The sequence below is a fragment of the Oryctolagus cuniculus genome, chromosome 9 (assembly GCF_051225735.1).
Source record: "Oryctolagus cuniculus isolate XC-2025 breed Fujian yellow rabbit chromosome 9, ASM5122573v1, whole genome shotgun sequence".
Classification (NCBI taxonomy): domain Eukaryota; kingdom Metazoa; phylum Chordata; class Mammalia; order Lagomorpha; family Leporidae; genus Oryctolagus; species Oryctolagus cuniculus.
This window is the reverse complement of record NC_142875.1, coordinates 120,462,934-120,479,347: the sequence shown is the minus strand read 5'-3', so window position 1 is coordinate 120,479,347 and position 16,414 is coordinate 120,462,934. Positions and strand designations below refer to the sequence as shown.

At 39.3% G+C, this 16,414-nt stretch overlaps 1 protein-coding gene across 13 annotated transcripts in view; it reads right to left on the bottom strand.

Annotated features, from left to right (window-relative positions):
• LOC149124742 (uncharacterized) overlaps positions 1-16,414 on the bottom strand; it is a 395,906-nt gene that overhangs the window by 203,360 nt on the left and 176,132 nt on the right. The window contains exon 4 of one of the 13 annotated variants that reach the window (XM_089304657.1): positions 14,514-15,126. The exons of the other annotated variants lie outside the window; for them this stretch is intronic. Coding sequence (XP_089160783.1) covers positions 15,084-15,126 — 43 coding nt within the window. The 3' untranslated portion in view covers positions 14,514-15,083. Of the gene's footprint in view, positions 1-14,513; positions 15,127-16,414 lie in introns of those variants that run through there. 13 annotated transcript variants of the gene reach the window in all.

Genomic DNA, 16,414 nt, shown 5'->3' with positions numbered 1-16,414 from the left:
GCATTTAAACCCCTGAGCTCAGAAGTTGCTATATTCCATATCCCTCTCAACTTCTGTGCACTGACAAAATATCAAACCATGACTTTATCTATTCTGAACTACCAAAAAACATAGGAATCATTGATTTCAATTCCCTGTCACCTGATAATGCTACGACGCTTATTCAATTAATCTCCAAACAGTCCTTTGAAACAAGAAGGAGCAGTTATTTGGACACTCAATAAACTGAAATAGTCTCTGTCTCTGAGTATTTATGTGTCCCTTGGCACATGGGCTCAAAAGGCAGCCATGTTCTCCTAGGCTCCATGTCATAGCCTCACCATTTGGAGGCATTACCAAGGTCATCCTTAAAGGGGATGAATATGAATCAAATGCAACTCAGATGCTCACACAGTAGCTGTTATTCCAATAGGAAGTATTCAAATGAAGCTCACAGCCTTCAAGTACAGACTTAGATCTCTTAGACAAAGGAAAAAAAGGGGACCAATCATGTGGCAAAGTGGGTAAGGCTACCACCTGTGATGCATACATACCTTATGAGCACAATTTTGAAATCATGCTGCTCTACTTTCATTCCAGCTCCCTCCTAATACACCTGGGAAAGCAACAGAAGATGGTCCAAGTGCTTGGGCCCCTGCACCCACATGGGAGGCCTGGAAATAGCTGCTGGCTTTGTCCTGGTCCAGCTCTGGATGCTACAGCCACTTAAGAGAGTGAAACAGTGGAAGGAACATCTTTCTCTGTGTTTCTCCCTGTGTGTCTTTCAGATAAATCTGTATTTTTAAACAAAGATTTCTTTGAAATACAAACAGAAAAAATATATTAGCAAAATCACAATGAGTAACCTCTTTCCCCTTCTTTTCAGAGAAATTTGGTTTAGATATCTGACTGTTTTCCTTAGATTAAACAATAGAGTAAGGTGGTAAGGCTTAAATGTTACATAAATAAAAAGCAAAATATCCTCCAGGAGTATTATTATTGACTTCAATATAAAGTTTAAGATAATAGGAAACTAAGAAGGAAAAAAAAATCAAAGAATAAATTTTAATTGTAAATTTTAAGAAAACTTTAAAACATTCGCTTAGCAGGAGTTATTTTTAAGAAATTCCTTTTTTAAAAAAACAATTGTCGTCTTATAATGTCTGTTATTTTTTTAAAATATTTTATTTATTTATTTGAGAAGTACAATTACAGACAGAGAAAGAGACAGAGAGAAAGTTCTTCCTTCCATTGGTTCACTCTCCAAATGGTCACAATGGCAGGAGCTTTGCCAATCCAAAGCCAGGAACTTTCTCCAGGTTTCCCACGTGGGTGCAGGGGCCCAAGGACTTGGGCCATCTTCTACTGCTTTCCCAGGCCGTAGCAGAGAGCTGGATTGGAAGAGGAGCAGCTAGGACTAGAACCGGATGCCGGTGCCACAGGCGGAGGATTAACCAAGTGAGCCACGGCACTGGCACCCAAGAAGTTCCTTCTAATATAACTTATTTATTTAATGTTTGTTCTAAATTGCTTGTGTAAGTGATGCAGCCTCTATGCCATGCATGTAATTGAACTGTGTTAAATAATTTTATTATTCTATCATGATGCCTGATATGGAACTGTCGGTACCTGACTCATTCTGAATGGCAGAGATCCAGAAAAATGCACAGGTGGCTCCAGGAGTTGATGCCCAGTGCCTTTGAAGAGTCGTGTGGCACCTTTCCCTAGACAAGAACTGAGTGCTTTAGTGTATGATGCCAGCAAATGCAGACGTACACTTCCTGGTGAGAAAGAAAATAGCCCCTGACCACCTCAACCGTCCAAGTGGAAATGATCCAACTGTCTCATCCATCATCACCTTCTAATTCCTTTCTTATTCTTGGGCCTCTAAATATGATCCTAAGTGCTACTGCAATATTGAGCATTTGCAGGGTGGCAGTGTGAAGTAATGCATACATGCTGCACTTAATCCAAGATGACTATAGAATATTGTCACTTGCAAAGGGTGCTTGGACCTACCGAAGTCCATGAGCTACTGGGAGGCCTGGATGTTCTATAAATGAGGGCCAGTGGAACTGTCTGAAGACATGGCTTTCTAGTGAGAAAACATTAAATTCTGAAGTGTACTTGGAGCTGGCTTTAAAGCTTCATTGACAGGCTTAAAAACCTACCTTTAGGAAAAGCAGGACTGGCAGGTAACCTAGAGTACAGAGATAAAGTGAATAAAAATTCAGCATCCCTGTGGGAATTCCTGGCATAATAACTAATGTAAAGAGACAGTCTGTTTTCCTTTTTTTCTTAAAATCACCATAAAGTGCTAACGACTTCAGGAGTCTGTGTGTGGCCCATTTGATGTGGTTTGGGCCCAAGAAAAAAGCTAAAGGCTGAATGTATTTTAAGTTGGCTAAAACCAAGTTAAACATATCCCTGAGATCATTATTTCCATTAGTTGATATCATGTATACAATATTAAAAGCACTGTAAAAACAATATACATGTTTCCAATGTTTTATGTTCTAACATCATTTATCTACACTCAATTTCTGAACACTGATGCAAATTAAATTAACTTTCATTTCATAGGGGAAGCAATGTTTAAACAAATAAGGAAAATGACAATGACTTACATAGTAGGGGAGCTATGGTTCAATAACTAAACAAGCCAGAGAGTCCATTTATGGTGCATGTAACCTGCATACAAACTTTATTTTTAGAAGCTTTTGCAGATTGTCATTACTTTTTAAATTTTTATTACATTTGAAAGCAAATAATATATATATATACACATACACATATAGATCTCTCACTACAAATGTAAACCTATCTAGCACTATCTATCTATCTACCTACCTACCAACCTACCTAACCAAATATAATACCTATCCATCTATCTATGCATCTATCTATTGAGAGAGATATTCCTCTCTTTTGGTTCGCTTTCCAGATGCCTACAACAGCTAGGATTGGATCAGGCACAGGTAAATAGCCAGGAATCCACCTAGCTCTCCCACATGTGTGGCCAAGAGACCAAAGTACAGAGCCATTACCTGCTGCCTACCAGGATGCACAATAGCAAGAAGCTGGGTACCAAGCAGAAGAGCCAGAACTTGAAATAGGCACTCTCATATGGGATGCCAGAAACCCAAGCAATGATTAAGCTGTTACTATACAAATGCCTGCAAAAGTTATTGCTCTTTATATAATATACCCTACATATTTCTAAAACTGATATGGGGAGGCAGGCCAAATGCTCAACATGAAAACAATTGCCAGATTGCTAATTATATCAATTTCTCAAATTAGCTTGTATTAAAAAGAATTTGATATGATTTTGATGTGTTCATTTAAAAATAAACAGATACTGGTCATATATAAATGCATTTATGGGCACTGATTCTTTAAGTCTAAAATTTGCAATTAGGTTGTATATATAATATTTGGTATTACTAAGTCACCAATAAAGACAGGGGAAGCAAAATTATGTAGCCCTTTGTGTGAATTCCTGTATAAGGAAATGTTTTTTCATATCTCTATCTTCATGCTATAGTTTCAAACATGTAAATGATTCACATGGCTCTAAAATACAGTTCGACTGTCTTTTCAATCTCTTTTTTCTTTTTCAGAAGATAGAATTCTGCTGAAACTTGTCTATTAGGCATTTCCCATTTGTATCTTCCAAAAAATTTAAGAAGACTACATTTATTTTGATGATAATTGTGTTATTTCTAAGATCTTTATGCTAGTTCTGTTCGTAACCTAAAATCTGCAACCCCATTTGTATACATGTACACGTTATTTTACGGAAAATAAAGGGAAAAGCTCTTTAAAGTGTTTATGTATACATCAGAATCAATAAAATGGTAATAAGAGAAATATCAAAAACTGTAGAGGATGAATAACTGATGTGTTCATAACATTGTTCATGGAATGTAAATTGCATAACCACTATGAAAAATTATTTGGCAGTTTCCTCTAAAGTTAAATATAAGCCTACACTGTGCAATTTTACTCTTACATTTATAGCAGCAGTCACTTAATACCCCCAAACTACAAACAACCCAAACATCCATCAACACAATGTACACACACTCAGGGACACATAAGGAGAAATGTCCACGTGTTCCCCTGGTAGCAGCTCCACTGAGCTCTGTCCCAACTGCAGACCCTCAACTAGTTCTTGAAGCTGGCTCCAGTCCTGCTGTATTGTGGTCAAGGGCAGCTCTGCCTATCCAGGAAACTGGCAGAAGACACACCCATTTTGCACTCCCTAACAAGTCCACTGACTGTGGACTTGACTATGGACCCTCAAACAGCTCAGTGACCTTGCTCTGCCTCTACTCTACAGTAGTCATGGTGGCAGCACTGGTTAGCCAGGGCACCACCCAGGGACCTCATGGTAATTCTTCCAGGAACTCAATGGGATCCACACATCTCTGAAAACAGGCCTGTCATTTAGAGATTTAACTCACTCCCAGATGAATCCCAGGACCCACTTCCTGCTGTGATCACCCATAGTCCCAGAGGCATTCTCAATCACCTGAGAACCTGTAAGAAACTGTACCAAACCATGACCCCAGAAACAGTCCCATTAATAACAGACTAGATTGTGAGCCTGACAGCAGCCCCAAGAACCAGCTCAAGCTCTGCCCAGCTGTGACCTCGGACACAATACCATCAGTCCAGAGACATGGCTGAAGATGGTCTTCACATCCTAAAAATGAGTCTGTAGACTCTGGAAGAGTTGGTTCCTTCAAATGCACAGACACAAACATCAATTGCATGAATCATGAAGAATCTGGCAAAATATGGTATCAGAAAGGAAATATAGGGGGAATACATGAAGTTCCAGTAGTTTAAGAAAATGGAGACCCATGAACTTCTAGACAAAGAATTCAAAATAATGTCCTTCAAGTAGTTCAAAAAACTACAGGAGAAAATAAATCAAGTAATCAACAAAACAATACATACACAAAATGAGATATTTAATAAAGAAATATAAAGCCAAAGAATGAAGAGAACAGAAACCCTGGAGCTTAAGAATACAATGACTAAAAAAAATTCAATAAGAGCTTCAACAACAATCATGCAGAGTAAATAATCAGTGAACTTGAAGATAAGTTACTTGAACTTAGACACAGAACAAAAGCAAAAAGTGAACTTATGTGACTTATATGGCACTGTAAATTCAACATACTTTATAAAAGCTCTAGAAAGACAAGACAGTATTTATGAATATTTAAAGAAATAATGGATAAAAATTCCCAAATCTAAGGAGGAACAGGGACATTTTTTGTCAAACAAGCCAAGGCCCTCACAATCTATAGAATCCAAAAACATCTACATATAGACATATTATTATTGAATTGTCAAAGAGCAAAGACAAACAGTATTTTGAAAGCTAAGAAAATCAGCTGATTACATACAGGAAAGCCTCCATAAGAGTATCAGTGGATTTCTTAGCAGACACCATACAAGCCAGGAGAATAGGATGATAAATTCCAAGCAGTGAAAGGAAAAATAAAAACCTGCCAATCAAGAATACTTTATTTTTCCCTCACACTTAAGATATTTTGTTTACCAGGTAAAGACTTTCTCAGACAATAACAGAGGCAGTTTGTCACCTCTAGAACTATGTTACAAGTAATACTAAGGAGATTTCTTCAACAGAAATGAGAAGATGATAACCAACACTATGATAATATTTCAAAGTTCAAATCTCATTTCTGAACTTAGGTCTAAAAATAAACACAGAGATTCTAATACTACAATGGTGGCACAACCATCACTTCAAGCACTGATGTATCAATTAGAAGACAGGGGTAGTCAGAATAATTACACCAGAAATATGCTAATGGAAACACAATATAAAAGAAGTATAGAGTATCCACATGCAATTTAAGTTTTAGCAGTTTCAAACACAATGCTATCGTGACAAAATTCTCCCAGTGAAACCCAGGATAATCACAACATAATGTATAGTAGTACTCAGACAATAAAGAGTAAACAAAGCACACTACCACAAAAATGACCCAGTCACAAAGAAAGGTGTCAAGATAGTAAGACATAAGGGAACTACCAAGCAGACAAAAAAAATCAACACCATAGTAAGCCATTAATGAACAAAATCCTCAATCAAGAAACATATAGTGACAGAAAGGATACAAATCGAACCAAGCAACTCAACCACAAACCATAATACTTAGTCATAACAAAGAATGAAATTGTCTTTCCAAATAAAATGGATTCAGTTGGAAAACACTATGCTTAGTGAAATCAGTCCCAACAAATATGTATTTCCATGATTTGTGGTAACTAATATACATAGTACAAAAATGTAATGTATACAAGTCAAATTGACATTTTGAGATCTGGTTATTGTTTACAGCCCTTGTCTATACTCTTGAGGAACAGTGGATTTTTTACTAACTACTAGTTGAATTCTTTATTGAATGGAAGGTTAAGCTTGTGATTATCAAATAAATTGTAAGTTTGTCATTGTAAAAGTTAAAAGAAAAATAAAAAAGGAAAGAGGAGGGAAGAGTGTGGGAGTAAGGCAGGAAAGGAGGGTAGGGTGGGAAGTATCATTACTCTTAAAATTGGATGTATGAAATACATGAAATTTGTTCCCTTTATCTAAGAAAAAAATAATAAAATATCAAGGAGTTCAGTGTTCTAGTAGAAACATGCCTCTTTAACTTCAGTCTACCGTAACTTAAACTGAATAAAAGTCCCTTAACTGCAAGAAGAAGAGGATGAAGAAAGAAGGAAGAAGAAGAAGAAGCAACTCACTGTAGATTTAAGGACACACATGGATTGAAAAATAAAGAGGTAGGAAAAGCTATCCCTGGTAAATGGTAACCCAAAGACTGCAGGGGTGGCTATATTTTCATGAGAACATTGTTGTCCAGGAAGACAAATAAAAAATAGGAAAATATAATAATTATAAATATATGAATTATAAATATATGAAACCAGCAACAAAGCACATGGATGTATAAAGTATGTACTGAAAGATCTGCAGGGAGACTGACAGCAATAAATTAATGAGACTTCAACATACCACTCTCTATAATTGGCAGATCATCAAGACAGCAAATCAGCAAGAAACAGCAGTAGTAAATAGCACTATAGACCAAGTGGCCCTAATAGGTATATACATAAATTTTCACCCAATAGCAGAACAACATACATTCCTCTCCAGTAAATACAGAACGCACTTCAGGATGGATGACATCTAAGTTCACAAAACAAGTTTAATAAGTTTAAAAAGATCGAAATAATTTAAACTACTTTGTTCCAACTACATGGAACAAAACTACACACCAATAAGACAACAGGAAAACTCAAAAATATTTGGAAACTAAATAGCATACTGTTGAATAATCATTAGACCAGAGAGGAAATCTTAAAAATATTTTAAGATAAATGAAAATAAAAACACATCGTATCAAAACTTATGGAACAGAGTAAAACCAGTACTAAGGGAAATTTTATGGCAACAAATGTTTACAATGAGAAAAAGAAAAAGATTGCAAACAAAAAATCTAACTTTATGCAATAGGAACCAGAAAAAGAAGGACAAACTAACCCCAACATAAGCAGGAGGAAGACAATAATAAAGGTCAGAGGAGAAATTTATGAAATTAAGTAAAACATCTGGAAAAAATAAAAATTAGAAATTCTTTTTAAAAAAATGATAAAGCATCTAATAAAAGAGCAAGAAGGTGCAAATAAATTCAGATATTGCAATAGCTGCCTCAAAAATAACAAACTTAACAAGGGACCATTATGAATTATCATGTGGCAACCAACTGGGTAACCTGGAAGAAACAGATAAAATCTTGGAAACACACAACCTACAAAAATGCAATTATGAAAAAAATCAAAGAACAAACAAGGAGATTAAATCAGTTTTCCAAAACACCCCAATAAAGAAGAATGCTGGACTACAGAGGTACATGAGGAAATTCTACGAAGCATTCAAAGAAAAATTAGTGTCAGTATTTCTGAAGCTCCTCCCAAAATAGAAGCGAAGGAAACACTTCCAAACATTTTGTTGGGCCCCATTACCTGTATATCAAAGACAGACAAAGCCTCAACAAGCAAAGGGAATTACAGGTGAATATCCCTGATAAACACAGATGAAAAAAATCTTAAAATATCAGCAAACTAAATTTAATAGTACATTAAAAGGATTATGTACCAACCAAGTGCGATTTATCCCTAGGATGCAAGGGTCCTTCAACATCTGCAAATCAACAGACGTGATACACTGCATTGAAACAATGAAACAAAAAGCCACATGGTCAACACGAGAAACACACATAAATCACGTGATGGAACTGAACATCAACAAAACAGCTGTAGAAGGAGTTTGCCTCAATAAGATCAAATACAAGAAGCCCACAGTGAGTATCATATACAATGGAGGTAAACCGAAAGCTTTTCCTCCAAGATCTGGTATCTGGCATGCTTGACCATTCCCACTTCTTTGTACTGATGGACTCGAAGTCCTAGCCAGCTCAATTAGAGAAGATAGGCAGACGGAGAGGGGAAAAGCATCCAAGTTGGAAAAGCAGCAAAATCATCTCCATTTGCAGATGACGTGATCTTATGAGGCTTTCAAACTTGAATTTTTTATTTAGTGGAGTAAACTGAAAGAATGTCATTGTAAAATTTAAAAGGAAAATAAGAAAAGGAGGAGGAGAGAGGGTGGAATTAAGGGAGGGTTGGGGCTGGCGCCAAGGCTCACTAGGCTAATCCTCCACCTAGCGGCGCCAGCACACCGGGCTCTAGTCCCGGTCGGGGCGCCGGATTCTGTCCCAGTTGCCCCTCTTACAGGCCAGCTCTCTGCTGTGGCCCAGGAGTGCAGTGGAGGATGGCCCAAGTGCTTGGGCCCTGCACCCCATGGGAGACCAGGAGAAGCACCTGGCTCCTGCCTTCGGATCAGCGCGGTGCACCGGCTGCAGCGCGCCAGCCATGGTGGCCATTGGAGGGTGAACCAACGGCAAAAGGAAAACCTTTCTCTCTGTCTCTCTCTCTCACTGTCCACTCTGCCTGTCAAAAAAAAGGGGGGGGGGAGGGTTGGGTGGCCAGTATCATTATTCTCTTCAAACTGTATCTATGAAGTATATGAAATCTATTCCCTTTATATAAATTTAAGAAGTTCATGGATATGTATATTTTAAAAAACTATAGACTTCAAAACAATTTGCACCAAAATAAACTAAGCCTTTGTTAAAGATTTTTAAAAAAATTTTTTTACCATCAGTTTGTTTGCTTGTAAGTCCATGTTAAAGAGACAGAGAGGTGTTCCATTTCCTGGTTCACTTCACACATGGCTACAACAGCCAGGGCTGAGCCAGGCAGAATCCAGGAGCTTCTCAGGTATCCCACATGGGTAGCAGGGTCCCAAGCAGTTGGGACATCTTCCACTGTTTTTCCCAGGCCATTAGTAAAGAGCTGGATTGTAAATGGAACAGCCAGGACATGAATTGGCACCAGTAATGAAATGCCATCAGTGCAGGTAATGCCTTTACTTGCTATGCCACAATGCTGCCCTAGCTCATCTTGTAATGCATTTTCCTCCACAAACTTCTAGAAGTATTCTTTGTAAGTATAAACCCCTAACAACAAAAACAAGAGCAAAATACTAATACTAATAATAATATAATAACAAAACTGTTAGGAGCTAATAGATTAAAAGCTGTAGGATACAAGATAAACTGACAAAATCCATGCATTTCTATACGGAAACCCGACACCAGCCAAAAAGAAACTTAGCAAACAATCTCATTGGCAATAACGGCAAAACGATTAATGTATTAGGAAATAAACTACAGTCAAAAACCTTGGATACTGATAATTATGTGGATGAAGGAAAGGCGAAAGACAAAAATGGAAAGACATCCCATATTCAAGTATCATTAAAGGGTCCACACTACCCATCATGATCTACAGATTGAATGCAATGTCTTTCAAAATCCCAATTGCATTTTTTACAAGAATAAGCAAACTCTAAGATGCATACACAACCACAAAAGATGCTGAATAACCAAAGCAACCTTCACAAAGAGGCCAAGCTGGAGGCACCACACTTCCCAATTTCAGAGTAGTCCTATACCACATTATGACACATCAGTCAATGTCTGAGCACATATGCAACAGTGCTCCCCTAAGATTTTAATGAATAGGAAGAATCCCTACTCTGCAGAGTAGCTACCTAACATTGTAGCACAATGCCTTACTCCTGTGTTATAGTGATGCTGGTGTGACCATACCACTGTGCTGCCTGTCACATCTTTACATCAAAGTATTACACAATTATGTATAGTTCATCAGACTCAGGAATGTTAACGAATGATTCTATTACTGCTTTATGTACTTTCTTTATTAAACCATGCATCGTTAATTTAGAACTTAGTATTCAAGAAATAAAAAAAAAATATATGAAACTGTAAAACCACTTCACGAAGGTCTTTCGGAAGGTACTTCACAAGAAAGCATTGTTATCAGAGGCAATGGCAGTTCCGTGCCTGTCATTGCCCTAAGGACCTTCCAATGGGACAGGTGCTGTAGTGCATCACAGTGATATTGATAACCCCAACCTTGCGTAGATCTGGGCTGGTGTATGTGTCTGTGTCTTAATTTTTAAATAAAAATTTATGACCTAAAAAAGTTTAATATGACAAAATATATAGATAAAGAAAATATTTTTGTATAGTTGTACAATACACTATGCTGTATTACAAGAGACAAAAGGAAAATTTTAAACATTATGAAGTAGAACTGCTGTTGGGATGTTTAAGTTATTATTGAAGACAGAAAAAATTCTAAATTTTTAATATAAGCTAAGCATTCAGCTCTTGGATGAGTCCACAGCAGTGTATACTAGTGCCCTCGGCCTTCAAATCCACCCACTACTCACTCACAGCCTCACCCAGAGCCACTTGCAGTCCTGCAAGCTTCATTCATGATAAGGCTCTAAACAGGTGTACCATTTTTTCTGTGTATACTATATTTTGATATGCTTCTTCCTTCCATGTTTAGATATATAAATATTCACCACTCTGTGACAATTACCCATGGTTTTCATTAGAATAGCACAACACACAAGTTTATAATCTAGGAACAGCAAGCTAGACAGAAATGTAGTAGACTATCATGTAGGTCTGTGTAATTACAACCCATGATGTTCATACCATAATGAAATCACCTAAAATGTAGTTCTCAGAATACATTCCCTCAAGAAGCAATGGATGACTACATATTACAAAGCTATAGTAATCAAAACAGGCAAATACTGGAATAGAAATTGACAACAGAAACGAACAGAAAGCTCCCCACGTAAAACCACACATTTATAGTTGTCTGATCTTTGAGAGGATACGAAGAACACATACTGGGGAAATGGTTATTCACATTCCATAGAGTAAAAATAGACTCTTATCTCACACCATATTTAAAAATAAAATGGATTACAGTCTTAAATATGTACAACTACATTAGAAAATATAGGGAAAAGTTTCTTGACAGTATGTGGGCAATGATTTTTTGATACATGACCTCAAAAGCCAAAATGGGTAAGGGAGGTTGCTTCAAAATAAAAAGGTTCTACACAATGAACAAAGCAGTCACCAAAGTGAAAAGACAACCTAGGAAATGGGATAAAATATTTGCAAATCACCTATTTGGTAAGAGGTAAATATCCAAAATAAATAAGGAACCCACCATAGGAAAATAATAACACCTGATATTAGAAAGGGAGTAAGGACCTGAATTGGCTTTGTCAAGACAACATAGAAATGGCCAACAGCTCACCTCTGGTCCTAGTTTTTTGTTTTGTTTTTGTTTTTTAATATCAATATCTGATTCAATCACTTAAACAATTTCATTAAATAGGCTCATTATTTAGTGCTAACTGTATAATCTCTCTATTTTCACTCATATCTAGATGTACAGGGAACAGAGAGCTCATATCATCTGCTGACAGCTAAACCCAAGAGTGCTTAGGTCTGGAATGTGTCTCTCAGGGCCCTTTGTGGTGCCATCTGTGGAGCACTGTCGAACAATCCAGACGGGGAGTCCTATTGATCAAGTCCTGTTGATGGCGCTTCTGCAGCTAACTGTGGCCAGGGAATTAACAAACCACTTTTGGTTGACTTCAGCAGGACTGAAAGGCTCCTCACAGCTCTTTCTGGGTATGTAACCTGCTGAGTCTCTGTCAAGCCCTGCATCCCAGTTCATCAGTCAACGCCTCACCACGTGGCAAGTTCATGGACTTCGATTCAGCGGCACTCCACGGAGGACCCAAAGGAAGCGCAGTTGCACGAGTAGAACTTGCAGCTGCAGGGTGCCACTCCACCCTCTCAACTATGCTGTCTCCTCCACACTGTACAGTGATTTCCTGAGAAGTCCCAAACCGGGCGAGAGTTAAACAGTTTCATTTTTCATGCCTCCACCCCCTCATCTGATAGATCTTTTCCACTGGATCAATGCCTAGAAGCAGATATTAGAATTCTAAGCACTTTCCATTTTCTGTCTCTCCTCCCATGTTTCCTAAAACCAGGAACAAACGCCTTTTCGTCTTGTCTTCCAACGTCCTATCCTGGATAGGAGACACCAATATTTAGTGACCACTGTGTCCTCAGCATTCAAAGTCAGAGATAGCTTCACAACATTCTGGTAAAAGCGATGCACTCTGGCCTCCCTGACCTATGTCATCAATCATGGTCAAAGGAAATTCATCCATCCATCCATCGATTCATCCTCCCTCTCTCCCTCCCCTACTTTGCTTTTCAACAAAGCCAAGTTTTCATCTATTATCTAAATACAGAATCCCATTTTGAATTCTGGATGCTTTTCAATTATTTTTATTTTTGCAAATTATTCCCTTTTTGCTCCCACCCTTGCTATACTCACTCCCATCCTTGGTTGACAGAGGGTTGATTATGACAAAAGTCTTTTATATAGAGCACTGATGTTTTCAATTACACATTAATCCTATTAAATCTAAGGCTGCTCCTTTTAAAGATTTTTACAATTCATTTACCTGAGACAGAAGGTGAGATGGAGAGAAGAAGACAGGGAGAGGGATGAAATGGAACAGGGAAGAAGGGGGATGGAAGAGACAGAGAGAAACAGGGTGAGTGAGCAAGTGTCTATCTACAGCTTCATTTCTCAAAAGCCCGTAATTGCTAGGCGGAAGCTGGGAGCAGGAACTCAAAGCAGGTCTCTCACATGGATGGCAGGAACTCAACAATTTCAGCCATCATTGCTGTCTCCCAGGGTCTGAATTATTAGGAAGCTGGAGTTAGGAGCCAGAGCTGCTTATCAAACCCAGGCATGCCATTTTGGGATGAAGACATCATAGATACTAAGTCAAATGTCTTTTGCCTTAATACAACTCTTGGAAGACTAAACTGTTAGGGCGGTTAAGAATAGGAGCCTTGTATGCAGTTGGTCCTGGGTTTTAGGCTCTACTCTGGGCATGTAGGGCTCTTAGACTTTCTAGGACATTCCTTGCTGCTGATGGAACAGACCATAGGATAAATGGGAAAGTTCCCAAGCTGCTGTCAGCAGTAGCAACACAGTCATCACTTTTATTCTCCTTCTTGTAACATCTGTTAACTCCCCATGGGACTACTATTATGTGTTAGTTGCCAGTGATGAACAACTGAAGCTCCATGTGGTCAGGTAACTTGCGGAAATCACCTGCCTAAAGGTAGTAGAGCCAGCATTTTAGCTCACCAGCATTTGACTCTAAAACCTGTGTTCAACTGAGCATCCATCTCTCAGAGTATGAAACTGGAATATTTAAATCACTTGCCGAGTGCACATCACAAACCAATTTATATTCAGCTGATGTTCTTTCCCCAAGACTCTCTCGCCTCTTGGCAGTGGGGAGCTAGGACTGTGCCACAGGCACTCCTAGGCTGCCTCCCACACAGGGCAGGGCTCACGGGAGAGCATCAGAGCCCATCAGAGCTGGCAGAACATTTCTGAAATCAAGACCTATCTCTCGGATTGTACACGCAGACATTTGAAGCAAAGCAACCTAACAAGAACCATCTCCCAAGTCACTGTCTCCGGATTCCACGATCGGAATTCTTTCTCCTTCCTTCTGCATTCAATAGCTGTGTGTTTTTGTTTTGTCCCAGTCCAGAGCTGAAGAGAAGAGAAACATGAGGGGAAGAACAGGTGGTGGCAGTCAGCAGAGAGTGGGTGGGCCAACCCCTGCAACTCTTAGGAGAGAAGAAAGGAGCTCTGGCCCAGGCCCAAGAAGTGTCCCTGGGGGCTCATGTCGGCAGGAATCCCTGCATCTCCACATGCGGATCTCAGAGAAGTGCTTGGCAGATTCAATCATACACTGACTCAAATGTCACAGCGTGACTAGAGACAAAGAATAATAGTGGAAGCATCCCGGCCAATTTTCAACAGAAGGGCTCAGGATAAGGAAATTGCTGAAGGGAATGATAATGACAATAATAAAAACAAATAGCTACCATTTATTGAGCACTTATGTGTCTGGCACTGTGCTACACACTTTACATATCAACCTGATCAAGTACAGTGATTATCCCCATTTGATGGGGGAGAAACTGAGGCCTCACGAGGCTGAGGAAGTGGCCCAAGGATGCACAGCTCATACCTTGAGTTCTGTGCACCTTAGCCCACTGTCATCATAGCAGCCATCAGACACCCCAGACTGCAGGAGATGCCTGTGTTGCTTCACCTGCTCTCTCCTCTCCTCCTCCCCAAAACCTGCCAAGGGCCTATTTGTCTCCTCCTTTAATAGAGGAGTTAAACAGCTCAGACTCATCGTTCAAGGTCACACAGCGAGTTAGTGACAGGGACAAGATTCAAACTCCAGTTGGTTTAATTCTGAAGCCATCGTGAGCTTGGAAACAACTGCAGAAAAAAAGCGAACCAGCCAGGCTCCTGGAGGAAAATTTTCGTCAAGTTGTCCACTTGACGTATTATTCATTACTAACTCCTGGTGACTTGGAGCAGCTCCCTGCAGCATAGGTCTGAAGGCACCGAAGCAAGAGAAGCTCAAGTTGTTTTCAGTCTTGGCCCCTCTGGATGTCACCCTTCGGCAACCTTCACCATCCGAAGCAAAGCAGCAGAGACTTGTGCACCTGTTGGCTTTGAGGATACAAGATTCACCATTCAGTGTAACCCCGAACCACTTGTTCTAACACTGAATCGCTTCAATTATTTTCTATCATTTATTCAAGAGGCTGGGAGGCAGACAGGCAGAGAAAGCTCGCATCTGCTAGCACACTGCCTCGGTGCCCACAATGGCCAAGCAGAAACAGGCCACAGCCACGAGCCAAGAACTCAATCCAGGTCTCCCACATGGGTGGCAGGAACTTGAATGCATGGGCCATCACTGCTGCCTTCTAGGGTCTTCACTGGCAAGAAGCTGGACTTGGGAGTTGAAGCAGGGAACAAAGCCAGGTGTGCCAATGTGTGACACCGGCATCTCAATATGTATCTTAACCACTAGGCCAAATGTCAAGCCCCTAACCAGTGGACAAGACAAGAGGTAAGACAAAATATGGAAGATATACATACCATGAACCCAGGAGGAATTTGTCTCTCTGGAAAATTATAGAAATTATCCTAATAAAGATCCAGTCCTAGAATCCAAAAAACTACTGCTGCGATAGTGTTTACATCTTGCATGTAGGAACAATTCAACAAAAAGGAATTAAACATGGCTCTGAAGTATCCAAACAAATGTTCCTTCTCACTCATAGGAAAAGGCAAATGGAAAATGTAAGTTCCATTTTAACCACAATGTACTGACAAACACAAAGAGTCAAACACAAGGGTACTTCAAGAAGTTCACGGGAAGAGGCATAAAAAGACAAGCTTATTTTGATGGTTACATGTTTGAAAGCTGGAGCAGGCACTGTGATGCAGCATATTAAGCCACTGCTTATAATGCCAGCATCCCCTCTCCAAATGCCAGTTCAAGTTCTGGCTCCTCCATTTCTGCTCCAGCTCTCCGTTAATGTGCCTGGGGAGGCAATGGATGATGGCCCAAGTACTTGGTTTCCAGCCACCCATATGAGAGACCTGACCAAGGCCCAACTGTTGTGGGCATTTGGAAAGTGAACCAGCAGACCAAAGATCTGTCTCTCCTTCTTGTTGTCACTCTGCCTTTTAGGTGGATAGGTAGATAGATGAATAAGTAAATCTTTCTTAAAAATCCCAGAGTAGTATTTCTGCTATATTTTTTTTCATTAAGTTTTTTGAGGAACACTTGTATGCATGGATTTCAATTTTTTCTTGCAAAGTAAACTTTTTTTCAATTCCCTTTCTCAGAAACTTTTTGAAGCACCTCACATATTTACAAAGATACACAAGAGGGACCTGGCATTGTGGAGTAGTGGGTAAAGCCCATATGGGCGCTGGTTTGAGACCC